Below are 15,039 nucleotides of genomic sequence, written 5' to 3'. Positions count from 1 at the left end.
GAAACAACCATTTTTCCATTAGAAGCTAAAGTGGGGGAAGTCATGTGGTCATGTTTTTATAGGGGACAGTGCACATTAATCAGCATCAATATTACATCCATGTAAATGTGCCAGGGTTAGCCAAAAGATCATTTACACCCGTAGTCCCTGGGCAGGTAAGGGCCTTTACACAGCCATCATCTAAATACAAATACACACTAAAACAATACAACATACAAATACATTACATCCAATAATATGTCATTCTAACAACAACACACTATAATGAGGAACCACAGATAACTCATGTGTACATTTTTGGATAGATTTGAGTCTTGTTTTCAATTTAAATTTATAAGTACAATAATGAGTGCAGCTTCTCTAGTCCGTGAGCATTGCATTCCATCATATTTTAGCTCTGATAGAGAAGGCCAATTGACTGAATTTACTGTCTCAAAAAGGTACAACGCAATCGACCTCTAGTTGCTGCCATTGTTATCCTGGAGCTGCTTAAAACAGTGCCACATACAGTAAGGAACAGGAACAGACACAGGGCAGAGGTAACGATATCACAAGAACCTGGATAGACTTAACATACACCTGTTAGACAGAAAACACAGTACGTTGATGGAGATGTCTGAGGCCATCAATGCTGAACCAGATATGAACAAGAAGGTCAAGTTTAACAGAGGTGAGATGAAGGAGAGGATTGCAAGGCACTACAGATGGTGGTGCATACGGCCCAGTACAGCACCGGGGCTAAGCTGCCTGCCATCCAGGAGCTCTACACCAGGCGGTGTCAAAGGAAGGCCCTAAACATTGTCAAAGACTCCAGCCACTCCAGCCACCAAGACCAGTAGCAGTAACAAAGGATGTTTTCACCAGTAGCTATATGTATCCATCCTATGCAGATAACAGAAGCATCGGAGACTCATAAAATGAATATGACTAAAGAGAGAGACCAGCTACAGACGAGTTACAACGGGCTGACAAAAGAGAGAGACCAGTTAGAAAGGGAGAGAGACAACTATCGGAATAAGAACTGAACTGGTATTCCTTTTGATGTCAATCCTCATCAAAATGACAATCCTTGAGGAACTGAAACGGGTTTGCTTCAATCATGTCAACAGTATACAACCTTTAGGTAACACTTTTTGGAAAGCCCCAAGTAATTGTATTTATTTATTGTGTTGTATTTTTCAACAGAGAAAACCTGCTGCTCTAATGGATGGATGAGGTTTGAAGGCAGCTGTTACTACATCTCTACTTTCTACATCTCCACTGTGAAGAACACCTGGGATTACGCCAGACAGGACTGTCTGAGCAGAGGAGCAGATCTGGTGATCATAGACAGCAAAGATGAACAGGTAAAAGAGAGAGAGAGAGAGAATAACAGTGGAGACTTTATATTAACAATGTTGTTTTCTGTCACAACAGACATTCTTCAATGAGTTTTACTGTCCCTGTAGCCTGGAATGGTCTGACTGACTATGTTACTGAGAAGACCTGGAAATGGGTTGATGGCACAACACTGACCACCCCAAGGTAAGAGAATACTGCTCTAAGAACACTGACCACCCCAAGATAAGAGACTACTGCTATATAATAACACTGACCACCCCAAGGTAAGAGTCTACTGCTATATAATAACACTGACCACCCCAAGGTAATAGACTACTGCTATATAATAACACTGACCACCCCAAGGTAAGAGACTACTGCTCTATAATAACACTGACTACCCCAAGGTAAGAGACTACTGCTATATAATAACACTGACCACCCCAAGGTAAGAGACTGCTGCTATATAATAACACTGACCACCCCAAGGTAAGAGACTACTGCTATATAATAACACTGACCACCCCAAGGTAAGAGACTACTGCTCTAATAAAACTGACCACCCCAAGGTAAGAGACTACTGCTCTATAATAACACTGACCACCCCAAGGTAAGAGACTCCTGCTCTATTAACACATCTCTCTAGGTTCTGAGAGAGAGGCCAGTCTAACTCTGTGTTGTTCATACCAAAGTTCACCTTAGCTACCAACTTTGCAGAGGGAGATGTCCTAAAAAAAGTACAAAATCATTGTGATTTTATAATAACCTGAAACGGATTGTTCTGGATTCACTAGTAATGATTTCACCTGAAGAGAACACAATTATCAGACACCAAACATGTTGCTCATGGAACATTTATATATAAACACACAAAATATGAATACATATTTTTTTATCAAAATCATTTATACAATGGAAGTAAAACAAATGTACCATTGCAAAACATTTTGTTATTTTGTACACTAATGAACACATCCCAGATTTACTAAGTGTTAGCAGCACTTAGTCGGATGTAACGTCTGCAGTTTTTTTATCTTCAAAATGGAGTTAAAAATTCACGACAGAATGAAAATGTAAACTTGAGTTAACAGAAAGAGGATAACATTCAGGTAATATGTAAATGATTGAACAGTTTCATGTTTTATCTTTGCTTTAGGACTCATCCCCTATACTGAAAAATGTGCAAACACTTAGTAAATCTTACTAACAATATTTCTGGACAATCACACTGACCACTTTAGAGAGAATACAGTATTCGGCATGTGTCAAAAAGTGATTGATGATCTATTTTATGTGTCACGTGGTTATGCCCATTTATGTACATCCTGTCCGGATGTTCTCACGCTATCGAGTGAGTGCTTATGTAACATGATAGTGCAGCTGTTCCTTTTGAAGTAAAGCATATGTTTGCAATAAAAATGTCATGTTGATTGAGGTGTAGTGACCTTGTTGAACTGAAAGAATATGTGAAACATTTGGGAATGTATGTAGTGAATGGGGGAGGCCTGAGTTTGAACATGTGAAACAGTTGGGAATGTTTTGTAGTGAACTTATGGAGCTGCTGTTTAGGGAGCCTGTGAAATGAAAAAGTATTTTCCGGGTTGGTCTGCCTGAGTATAAGTAACTGTCCTCTGACAAGTCTAACACAGATAAACCACAGAAAACTGCAGAAAACATGTCTCCTAGACCAATTCTAGGTGTATGGTGATTTACCTTCAATGAATGAAATCGCTGTCTATCTCTCCCCCCTTGGGGTATGTCGGTCAATTCATTGCTCTCTATGCCTTTATAAAGCTCTTTGACATACTGTCAACTCCCTCGGTAGCTAACATCTACAATAACCATTAGACATACGGGTCACAGTTATCATACACAGTCTCAGGGATTTCTAGCTCTGGAAATTCCTTTGGTCTGTAAAGAGTTAGATAAATCAGCTCTTTGCCCCTTACTTGCGGAATAATCTCCAAGCTTCTCTAAATGTTGATGTTTTGGTGTCTCTAGATTAATTCAGACTGCTAAATGAGGCCTGTTACAACGTACTTACAACGTACTTACAAAACCTTTAAAGGAGTTTGTGAAACCATTCAGTCATGGATGTATGTGAACATATTTAATATGTATTGCTTGTTACAGAAGACTACTGTTGTACAGTTCTATTTTTGTTTCATCGGACCAGAGGACATTTCTCCAAAAAGTACGATATTTGTCCCCATGTGCAGTTGCAAACAGTAGGCTGGCTTTTTTATGGCGGTTTTTGAGCATTGCCTTCTTCGTTGCTGAGCGGCCTTCAGGTTATGTCGACATAGGACTCGTTTTACTGTGGATATAGATACTTTCGTACCTGTTTCCTCCAGCATCTTCACAAGGTCCTTTGCTGTTGTTCTGGGATTGATTCGCACTTTCCACACCAAAGTACGTTCATCTCAAGGAGACAGAATGCATCTCCTTCCTGAGCGGTATGACGGCTGATGGTGTTTATACTTGCGTACAATTGTTCGTACAGATGAACCTGGTACGTTCAGACATTTGGAAATTGCTCCCAAGGATGAACCAGACTTGTGGAAGTTAACATTTTTTTTTCTGAGGTGTTAGCTGATTTCTTTTGATTTTCCCATGATGTCAAGCAAAGAGCCAATGAGTTTGAAGGTAGGCCTTGAAATACATCCACAGGTAAACCTCCAACTGACTCAAATTATGTCAATTAGCCCATCAGTAGCTAATAAAGACATGACATAATTTTCTGGAATTTTCCAAGCTGTTTAAAGGCACAGTCAACTTAGTGTATGTAATCTTCTGACCCACTGGAATTGTGATACAGTGAATTATAAGTGAAATAATCTGTGTAAACAATTGTTGGATAAATTACTTGTGTCATGAATAAAGCAGATGTCCTACCCGACTTGCCAAAACTATAGTTTGTTAACAAGAAACTTGTAGAGTGGTTGAAAAACGAGTTTTAATGACTCCAAACTAAATGTATGTAAACTTCCATAGCGTGAGAACATCAGGACAGGATGTATATCAATGGGCATAACCACGTGACACATAAAAAGGTAATCAATCATTTTTTGACACATGCCAAATATTGTATGTTCTCTCACTTTACATAAGTACAGTAGATGTTATGACAGTTAACCTGTGGATAGACAGTAGATGTTACAACACTTAACCTGTGGATAGACAGTAGATGGTTTGACATTAACCTGTGGATAGACAGTGGATGTTATTACAGTTAACCTGTGGATAGACAGTGGATGTTATGACAGTTAACCTGTGGATAGACAGTAGATGTTATGACAGTTAACCTGTGGATAGACAGTAGATGTTATGACAGTTAACCTGTGGATAGACAGTAGATGTTATGACAGTTAACCTGTGGATAGACAGTAGATGGTTTGACATTAACCTGTGGATAGACAGTGAATGTTATTACAGTTAACCTGTGGATAGACAGTGGATGTTATGACAGTTAACCTGTGGATAGATTTTAGATTAACTAACTTCAAAGTAATGACTCGGACGTCGGGTTTGATACGAAAGCTTCTTTTAGTAATAATACTTGTTCACGTTACATTTAACAACTTTAGATGCTACAGAGCAATGCAGGTAAGATGCTATCGGAAAGTCAGCCACAATCACTGCAGCTGCACATAATTAGCGCGTTATCTCTCTCATTCCTGTCGCAAGGCATTCTGGAACTTGCAGTCAAAAAGCGTAATTCAACACAACCCAATACAATTACTTATGCAAATAACTGTAAAGAAATATCTTTAGATCCAGCTCAATTAATAAACTTAAACATTAACTCTGTAACACATTAAAGTTACAACATAGACAGTAGATGTTACAACATTTAACCTGTGGATAGACAGTAGATGGTATGACATTAACCTGTGGATAGACAGTGGATGTTATGACAGTTAACCTGTGGATAGACAGTAGATGGTATAACATTAACCTGTGGATAGACAGTGGATGTTATGACAGTTAACCTGTGGATAGACAGTAGATTTTATGACAGTTAACCTGTGGATAGACAGTGGATGTTATGACAGTTAACCTGTGGATAGACAGTGGAGGTTATGACAGTTAACCTGTGGATAGACAGTGGATGTTATGACAGTTAACCTGTGGATAGGCAGTAGATGTTATGACAGTTAACCTGTGGAGAGACAGTGGGTGTTATGACAGTTAACCTGTGGATAGACAGTAGATGTTATGACAGTTAACCTGTGGATAGACAGTAGATGTTATGACAGTTAACCTGTGGATAGACAGTAATGTTATGACAGTTAACATCTACTTTCTATCAAATCAAATCACATTTATTTGTCACATACACATGGTTAGCAGATGTTAATGCAAGTGTAGCGAAATGTTTGTGCTTCTAGTTACGACACTGCAGTAATAACCAACGAGTAATCTAACCTAACAATTCCAAAACTTCTACCTTATACACACAAGTATAAAGGGATAAAGAATATTTACATAAAGTTATGTGAATGAGTGATGGTACAGAACGGCGTGGGCAAGATACAGTAGATGGTATCGAGTACAGTATATACATATGAGATGAGTAATGTAGGGTATGTAAACATTATATTAAGTAGCATTGTTTAAAGTGGCTAGGGATATATTTTACATTAATTTCCATCAATTCCCATTATTAAAGTGGCTGGAGTCAGTGTGTTGGTAGCAGCCACTCAATGTTAGTTGTGGCTGTTTAACTGTCTGATGGCCTTGAGATAGAAGCTGTTTTTCAGTCTCTCGGTCCCTGCTTTGATGCACCTGTACTAACCTCGCCTTCTGGATGATAGCGGGGTGAACAGGCAGTGGCTCGGGTGGTTGTTGTCCTTGATGATCTTTATGGCCTTCCTGTGACATCGGGTGGTGTAGGTGTCCTGGAGGGCAGGTAGTTTTCCCCCGGTGATGCGTTGTGCAGACCTCACTACCCTCTGGAGAGCCTTACGGTTGTGGGCGGAGCAGTTGCCGTACCAGGCAGTGATACAGCCCGACAGGATGCTCTCGATTGTGCATCTGTAGAAGTCTGTATCTCAAAAACATTGTTTGGAATAATAACGTGGCAGGCTCTGTAACCATATCTTTACATTTCCTCCTCTCTCTCTTTCACTCTTCTTCCTATCCAGTCTTCCTCCTCTCCACTCTCTAACAGAAAACACTTGCTAGCTTCTGGCTGAGTTTTCCACAAGGTTCTCTCTAAAACTAGTGACAGCAAGTAGTTAGTAGAAGAAGAAGAGTGAATGAAGCTGCTATAGCGAGCAGCCCCCTCTGCTGGAGGAAACAAGCACAACGCGATTGAGACGTCAACCGGTAGGCTCTGCTGCCCGGTCTTTCTTGCCACGTAAAATTTCCTCTTCTCTCTTTGGTTAGCTTGCCTACTTGTTACTTTTTTTTATTTTATTATTTTTTTTACCTTTATTTAACAAGGCAAGTCAGTTAAGAACAAATTCTTATTTACAATGACGGCCTAGGAACAGTGGGTTAACTGCCTGTTCAGGGGCAGAATGACAGATTTGTACCTTGTCAGCTCGGGGGTTTGAACTTGCAACCTTCCGGTTGCTGGTCCAACGCTCTAACCACTAGGCTACCCTTTGGCCCCAAGTATATTTCAAAGCCATGTCTTAGTGTTACTATTGTGTTAAACTATATGTTAATATGTGGTATTGTGTGCAGATTGATGACAGAACAAATGTTTAGAATAAGGCTGTAACGCAACAAAATGTGGAAAAAGTGAAGGGGTCTGAAAATGTTCGTAATGCATTGTATATGTTCGTTGGTGGCCAGTCAAACTCTGGGAAGTTTCCCCTCGGTATAGATCTATGATCAGCAATCCCTCCCCCGATCCTAACCTTAACCATTTGTGGTGGAAATGCAAAACTGACTCAAGATCAGTGTCTAGGGTCAACTTCACCCTACACCACCAGTCACAGAGTGGGAGCCATTATGTGCTCTCCATTTGAAGGCTGGGGGTGCTGTAAACTCAGTCAGAATTTATGTAGTGTATCTGTCAATTAACAGGATCCCAATTTATTGGAGCACATCCAAAATTGGGACCCTGTGAATTCACAAATGCTTTATATAGCATGATATAAAGTCATATCATGTATTATATTATCACACTACAGATGGTGGGAGTCATATCATGTATTATATTATCACACTACAGATGGTGGGAGTCATATCATGTATTATATTATCACACTACAGATGGTGGGAGTCATATCATGTATTATATTATCACACTACAGATGTTGGGAGTCATATCATATAGTATATTATCACACTAAGGCTGGTGGGAGTCACGTGGTGGCCAGGGTTGTGCTAATTTCACTTCCCCTTCACTGTGGTTGACTGATAAAGAGTTTCACTACCTAAAGTCACACAGACACAGCACTTTGCAGGGAGAAGACACAGCTAGATGCACATTAGAGCTGAGGTTAGAAGTAAAAGTTACTGTATTTGATCACAAGTGTGTTAAGATGTCAGAGGGAGTCTATGAAATCTCAGATGGATTTGAAGAAGATGAGCCTGATGCAATGAAGAACAAATTATATGCCAACGTAAGAGCCTTTAAACCCAGTCCACGAGAAGGAGTTGTTGCTTCAGGTAAGATTACCGCACACGCACACACACATTAAACAGGTGAGATTACCATGTAGTAATATAGCTTTGTAGCATTTTAGCTGTGTGATCACGCTCTCTCTCGGTGTCAGAGGAAGGCCATAAACATTGTCAAAGACTCCAGCAACTCTAATCATAGACTGTTCTCTCTGCTACCGCATGGCAAGCAGTACCAGAGCGCCTAAGTCTAGGTCTAAGAGGCTTATAAACAGTTTCTACCCCCAAGCCATAAGACTCCTGAACGTCTATTCAAACGGCTACCCAGACTATTGGCATTGCCCCCCGTCTTTTACCCAACATGTACATATTACTTCAATTACCTCGACACCAGTGCTCCCACACACTGACTCTGTACCGGTAACCCCTGTTTATAGCCTCGCTATTGGTATTTTACTGCTGCTCTTTAATTATTTGTTACTTGTATTTCTTTTTTTAGTTTTTTCTTAAAACACCTGTTGGATACAGCGCATGTGACAAATACAATTTCATTTTATTTATTTGTCCCAATCGTGAATGATACAGTAAAACACATTACCAAATATCATACTTTAATAATGTGTGATTCAGTACATTTTCAGTGGTGGAAGAGACCCTCTGGAGTTGCTGCAGTGTGTCTGGGGCTGCTGTGTGTTCTCTTACTGGCTGGGATCATAGGCCTGTCTGTCTACTGTAAGTTTAGTATGTTGTCACTGAGACTTAAGTCGCCTACTTAATCATACTTAATCATCAAAGGTATGGTAGCTAAATGTTTGATGAACTTTTCCCTTTTACAGATGGAGTCATTGGTGATCACGACTCAACAGAGAGAGACCAGCTACAGACCAGTTACAACATCCTGACTAAAGAGAGAGACCAGCTACAGAAAGAGAAAGATGATGTCATGTCAAAGTTATCTAATCTGAGTGAGTTCACCTAATAAATGATCATAACATCACATATCTAATATGCAGTGAACTTGTGTTTTGTATTCTACAATAATATGTGCAGAATAATAAGATGGGAATTCATGTTATTATCTTGTAGAACAAACCTGTCCAGAAGGCTGGCATACGTTTGAATCCAGTTGGTACTTCCTGTTTACTAAGGCTAAAACCTGGGAGGAGAGCAGACAGGAATGTGTGGAGAGAGGAGCAGACCTGGTGATCATAAACAGTGAAAAGGAACAGGTGAGAGAGAGAGAGAGAGAGAGAGAGAGAGAGAGAGAGATGGCAGGGGGGGGGTTATGATCAAACATCTCTTGGTCAGTAATGTATCTTCCAGTATTTAACACATATTGTCTATAGTAGTTGACAATATCAGTATCTTTCTCACCAACAGGAGTTTCTCTTCAACCTCAACAGTAGTTTTTGGATTGGTCTGACTGACTCTGTTACTGAGGGGACCTGGAAATGGGTGGACGGAAACCCACTGACCACCCCAAGGTAAGGGACTACTGCTCTAATAACACTGACCACATCTCTCTTGGTTCTGAGAGAGCTTCCAGTCTAACTCTGTGTTGTTCATTCTCTTGGTTCTGAGAGAGCTTCCAGTCTAACTCCGTGTTGTTCATACTCTAGGTTCTGAGAGAGTGGTCAGTCTCACTCTGTTGTTTCTACTGCAGGTTCTGGGGGAGTGGACAGCCTAATGGTGATGAGTCGGAGGACTGTGCGTTGTTCTCTCACAGTTCACCAGACCAAGGAAAATGGCATGACTATCCGTGTTCATCTAACCATTACTGGGTCTGTGAGAAATAGTTCTCTCTCACTGTTAGTTATGATGTTGATTGTCACTCTGAAAGTCATGATACCAGCTACAGGACTTCAGAAAGTATTCACAGCCTAGACTTTTTCCACATTTTGTTGTTTACACGCTGAATTTGTAAATTGATTAAATTGAGATTTTATTGCCACTGTCCTACACACAATAACTCATAATGTCAAAGTGGAAATATGTTTTTCATTTTTTTTTTTTACAAATTAATAAAAGATTGCTGAAATGTCTTGAGTCAGAAAGTATTCAACCCCTTTGTTATGGCATACCTAAATATGTTCAGGAGTAAAAATGTGCTTAACCTTGATACATAATAAGTTGCATAGGCTGACTCTGTGTGAAATACAAATCTACATTCTCTCCTCTAAATCTAAACAACAAATATTTGTCACATTTTTTCTCTCTTCCTCATTCTCTTAATTTTCTTCTTCCTCCTCTGTCTCTCTCTGACACTAAGGCTCCATTCTCCCATCTCCTCTACTCCCATCTCCTCTCCTCCCGTCTCCTCTCCTTCAGTTTCCTGTCTCCTCTCCTCCTCACCTGAGTTGAGAAACCCTGCATTATGATACTGATTCTAACCATATTTTATTGATCTGTTTAGAGCTAGCTTCACATGATCGAGGATCATGATATCTACCCAAAATCCTAACCTTAGCCATTATGGTGAGGAATGTAAACTGACCTGAGATCTGTGTCTAGAGGCAACTTTATCCTGCTCTTTTAAGGCCCTGTGGTAAGAAGGAGTTGTCAAACATGCTTCAGCCTAGCTTAAACTAAAAGGCAATCAGGGACTTGAAAATCCCCAAAATATTCCTTATCCCAGCGCACTTGAACTGTTTCAGCATAGATCGTAAAGATGTATTTAATTGATACAAACAGGCTTCTGTTTTCCCCATCTGGTAATTTTTTTCCCTATTCAGTGCACCACTTTTAACTCTCTCCTCTGTCTCTTCTCATACTCTACACCTATATTATCATTATTATTATTATACTCTACACCTATATAATTTTTATTATTGTTATACTCTACACCTATATTATCATTATTAGTATTATTATACTCTACACCTATATTATCATTATTAGTATTATTATACTCTACACCTATATTTTATTAATATTATTATTATTATTATTATACTCTATTCCTATATTATTATTATACTATATTCCTATATTATTATTATACTCTACACCTATATTTTATTAATATTATTATTATTATTATTATACTCAATTCCTATATTATTATTATTATACTCTATTCCTATATTATTATTATTATTCTACTCTATTCCTATATTATTATTATACTCTATTCCTATATTATTATTATTATTCTACTCTATTCCTATATTATTATTATACTCTATTCCTATATTATTATTATTATACTCTATTCCTATATTATTATTATACTCTACACCTATAATATTATTATTATACTCTATTCCTATAATATTATTATTATACTCTATTCCTATATTATTATTATTATACTCTATTCCTATATTATTATTATACTCTATTCCTATATTATTATTATACTCTACACCTATAATATTATTATTATACTCTATTCCTATATTATTATTATACTCTACACCTATATTATTATTATACTCAATTCCTATATTATTATTATTCTCTATTCCTATATTGTTATTATTATACTCTATTCCTATATAATTATTATTATACTCTACACCTATAATATTATTATTATACTCTATTTCTATATTATTATTATACTCTACACCTATAATATTATTATTATACTCCATTCCTATATTATTATTATACTCTACACCTATAATATTATTATTATTATACTCTATTCCTATATTATTATTATTATTCTCTATTCCTATATTATTATTATTATTCTCTATTCCTATATTATTATTATTATACTCTATTCCTATATTATTATTATTATACTCTATTCCTATATTATTATTATACTCTACACCTATATTATTATTATTATTATACTCTACACCTATAATATTATTATTATACTCTATTCCTATATTATTATTATTATTCTCTATTCCTATATTATTATTATTATTATACTCTACACCTATAATATTATTATTATACTCTATTCCTATATTATTATTATACTCTACACCTATATTATTATTATTATTATACTCTACACCTATATTATTATTATACTCTATTCCTATATTATTATTATACTCTATTCCTATATTATTATTATACTCTACACCTATATTATTATTATACTCTATTCCTATATTATTATTATACTCTACACCTATATTATTATTATACTCTATTCCTATATTATTATTATACTCTACACCTATATTATTATTATTATTATACTCTACACCTATATTATTATTATACTCTATTCCTATATTATTATTATACTCTATTCCTATATTATTATTATACTCTACACCTATATTATTATTATTATACTCTATTCCTATATTATTATTATACTCTACACCTATATTATTATTATACTCTATTCCTATATTATTATTATACTCTACACCTATATTATTATTATACTCTACACCTATATTATTATTATACTCTATTCCTATATTATTATTATACTCTACACCTATATTATTATTATACTCTATTCCTATATTATTATTATACTCTACACCTATATTATTATTATACTCTACACCTATATTATTATTATACTCTACACCTATATTATTATTATACTCTACACCTATATTATTATTATACTCTATTCCTATATTATTATTATACTCTATTCCTATATTATTATTATACTCTACACCTATATTATTATTATTATACTCTATTCCTATATTATTATTATACTCTACACCTATATTATTATTATTCTCTATTCCTATATTATTATTATACTCTATTCCTATATTATTATTATACTCTACACCTATATTATTATTATACTCTACACCTATAATAACATTATTATTATGATACACCTGCTAGATGCTCTTTCACTGTTGTGGTGAAACACATGTTATTCATTGAGTTCATGTATTTAGTTGATAGGCTTACACACATGATGTACACGTCACAGGAGGCGGGACCTTAATTGGGGAGACCAGGCTCCTGGTAATGGCTGGAGCGGAATCAGTGGAACCATATCAAATACATCAAACATATGGTCTCCATGTGTTTGATGCCGTTCCATTTGCGCCGTTCCAGACATTACTATGAGCCGTCCTACTGGGGTGGCAGGTAGCCTAGTGGTTAGAGCATTGAACTAGTAACAGGAAGGTTGCTAGATTGAATTCCTGAGCTGACAAGGTAAAAAATCTGTTGCTCTGCCGCTGAACAAGGCAGTTAACCCACTGTTCCCCGGTAGGCTGTCTTTGTAAATAACAATTTGTTCTGAACTGACTTGCCTGGTTAAATAAAAAAATAAAAAAATATTTTACATTTAAAATAGCCTCAGCAACCTCCACTGGTTCACATACTAAATATAGACTGTGTGTGTGTTCAGGACCCAGTGACTTTTGCCCTAGTGAAGGAAGAAGGTGACACAGTTGGGAAGGAGAAGTGTCCTTATGATCCCAGACAACGTCACACTGCTGTTACTGCAGGTCAGGCACACAAACACGCTCACACTCTATCACATCCTGTCTATATGAGTATTGTAGATGGAGTGCTGTACACCGCCTCCCCTTCTAACTTCCTGGGCACGATGTTTGACATCACCAGGGCAACAGGTCAAGAGGTGCACGTACATCAGTCCATCAACTGGCTCAGTGGTGAGACCCATCTGTCAATCACACACACTCCAAATGCATGTTGGGAAAGATGATAAAATACTTCTACTGTCCAAACTTCTGTAACACCAAATAACAACAGAATGTGTCCAATGAAGAGTTTAACTCAGGATGTGGTTTAGCAGTGTAGTGTTACTTACCTAATGAGTTCTCTTTGATGATGGTCTATATCTTTAACCATCCACATGTTTTATGCCTGTAAAGTCATACCGTATAAAATAAACATCACCACAGCTCTGATGGAAACAGGATGTTTTGGTATAATTTTATAAATTCCAACAGATAACTTTTTCTTTTCGACATGGTGGGATCTTTTTGTGGCGGTAGAATGAAGGATGTGAGAAGTGGAGATGGAAAGGTCTTTATATGCTAGTATTGATGTAACAACCATCATAAGTAAACTGGGAGTCATGGTTGTGTGGTCCTCCCACTACGACTCGGGAAGTCAGGCAGTTTATTAGGCTACAGATGAAATAACTGAAAGTGCAAGGCGATTTTGACGCTCTTTTCCAATAAATATCGAGGGTCTTATTCTGGTGACGTGATGATCGATGCTTGACTGCAGTTTGACAAATACAAATGTTCTTGCTCTTATCGATAGTAATCTCATCATGTAGACTAGCCTTTCCACACTGTATCTGTGAGCTGTTGGCTAGAACGCTCGTGCCAAGACCAAAATATGCACATTTGCTACTTAACCTAACCTGGGATATAACTATCGGTACAGTTGAAAATGGAAACATATTGAACTTTACATTTTTATTCAGTACATGAAAACTTAAGCGAAAAATAATGTTTTGTGTGTCTACATCATCACACATTGATTTTTATCTGCAAAAAGACAGTTTAGTGGAAACACCACTGATGAGAAAATGTGCAAGTTTGTCTGGGGCTACAAGGAAAATGTGAACCGTCGGGGGTGTTGAGGACTGGAGCTGGGAAGCACGACACACAATATGTCATTAATATGTCATTCTCTGATGAGTCCAGATCCAGAGCTTGTGAGTTCGGCCCTGGTCAGGGAAAGTCCTGGAGACTCTCCCTGGAGAGGTTGAGTATGAACACTATTCCGCTATTAAACAGGTTTAATGGCATTATATCACATCTATTCTACTCTTAAACATGTTTAAGGCCCTTGGGCTCCCGAGTGGCGCAGCAGTCTAAGTCACTGTATCTCAGTTTTAGTGGCTTCACTACAGACCCTGGTTCGGTTCCAGGCTGTATCACAACTGGCCGTGATTGGAAGTCCCATAGGGCGGCATACAATTGGCCCAGGGTCGTCTGGGTTAGCGTTTGGCCGTTATTGTAAATAACTAACTGACTTGCCTAGTTAAATAAAAGTTCAAATATATATAATAGTAATAATTATATCACATTTATTCCACTATTAAACACATCCATCAAATCTACTACATTTCCAAACAAAGACGATCTCTCTCGCTCTTCCTCTCATCTTGTAACTCCCTACTCTTGCCCATCTCCCATACTTCCTATCTCTCCCTTTCTCTCTCTTTTACTCTCCATCCTTCCTTCTCACTCCTCC

General features: G+C 37.3%; 1 protein-coding gene across 1 annotated transcript; it reads left to right on the top strand.

The window, feature by feature from the left end:
• Nucleotides 1-612: 612 nt before the first annotated feature.
• On the top strand, nt 613-9,844 carry LOC118941543 (C-type lectin domain family 4 member M-like). The gene is made up of 5 exons (XM_036955478.1): nt 613-670; nt 8,736-8,864; nt 8,986-9,128; nt 9,280-9,383; nt 9,563-9,844. Exons 1-5 carry the CDS (start codon nt 613-615, stop codon nt 9,693-9,695), a joined length of 567 nt encoding a protein of 188 aa, XP_036811373.1. The 3' UTR covers nt 9,696-9,844.
• The last annotated feature ends 5,195 nt before the right edge of the window (nt 9,845-15,039 follow it).

Source organism: Oncorhynchus mykiss, chromosome 19 (assembly GCF_013265735.2).
Source record: "Oncorhynchus mykiss isolate Arlee chromosome 19, USDA_OmykA_1.1, whole genome shotgun sequence".
Taxonomy (NCBI): Eukaryota; Metazoa; Chordata; class Actinopteri; order Salmoniformes; family Salmonidae; genus Oncorhynchus; species Oncorhynchus mykiss.
This window is presented reverse-complemented; position numbering and strand designations above follow the sequence as displayed.

Bases quoted from the DNA above. Each gene is read 5' to 3' on its own strand.
- LOC118941543 (XM_036955478.1), top strand. From the start codon at position 613: ATGTCTGAGGCCATCAATGCTGAACCAGATATGAACAAGAAGGTCAAG. The intron at 671-8,735 runs GTGAGATGAAGG...TCCCTTTTACAG, and splicing joins GAAGGTCAAGTTTAACAGAG to ATGGAGTCATTGGTGATCAC. The intron at 8,865-8,985 runs GTGAGTTCACCT...ATTATCTTGTAG, and splicing joins GTCAAAGTTATCTAATCTGA to AACAAACCTGTCCAGAAGGC.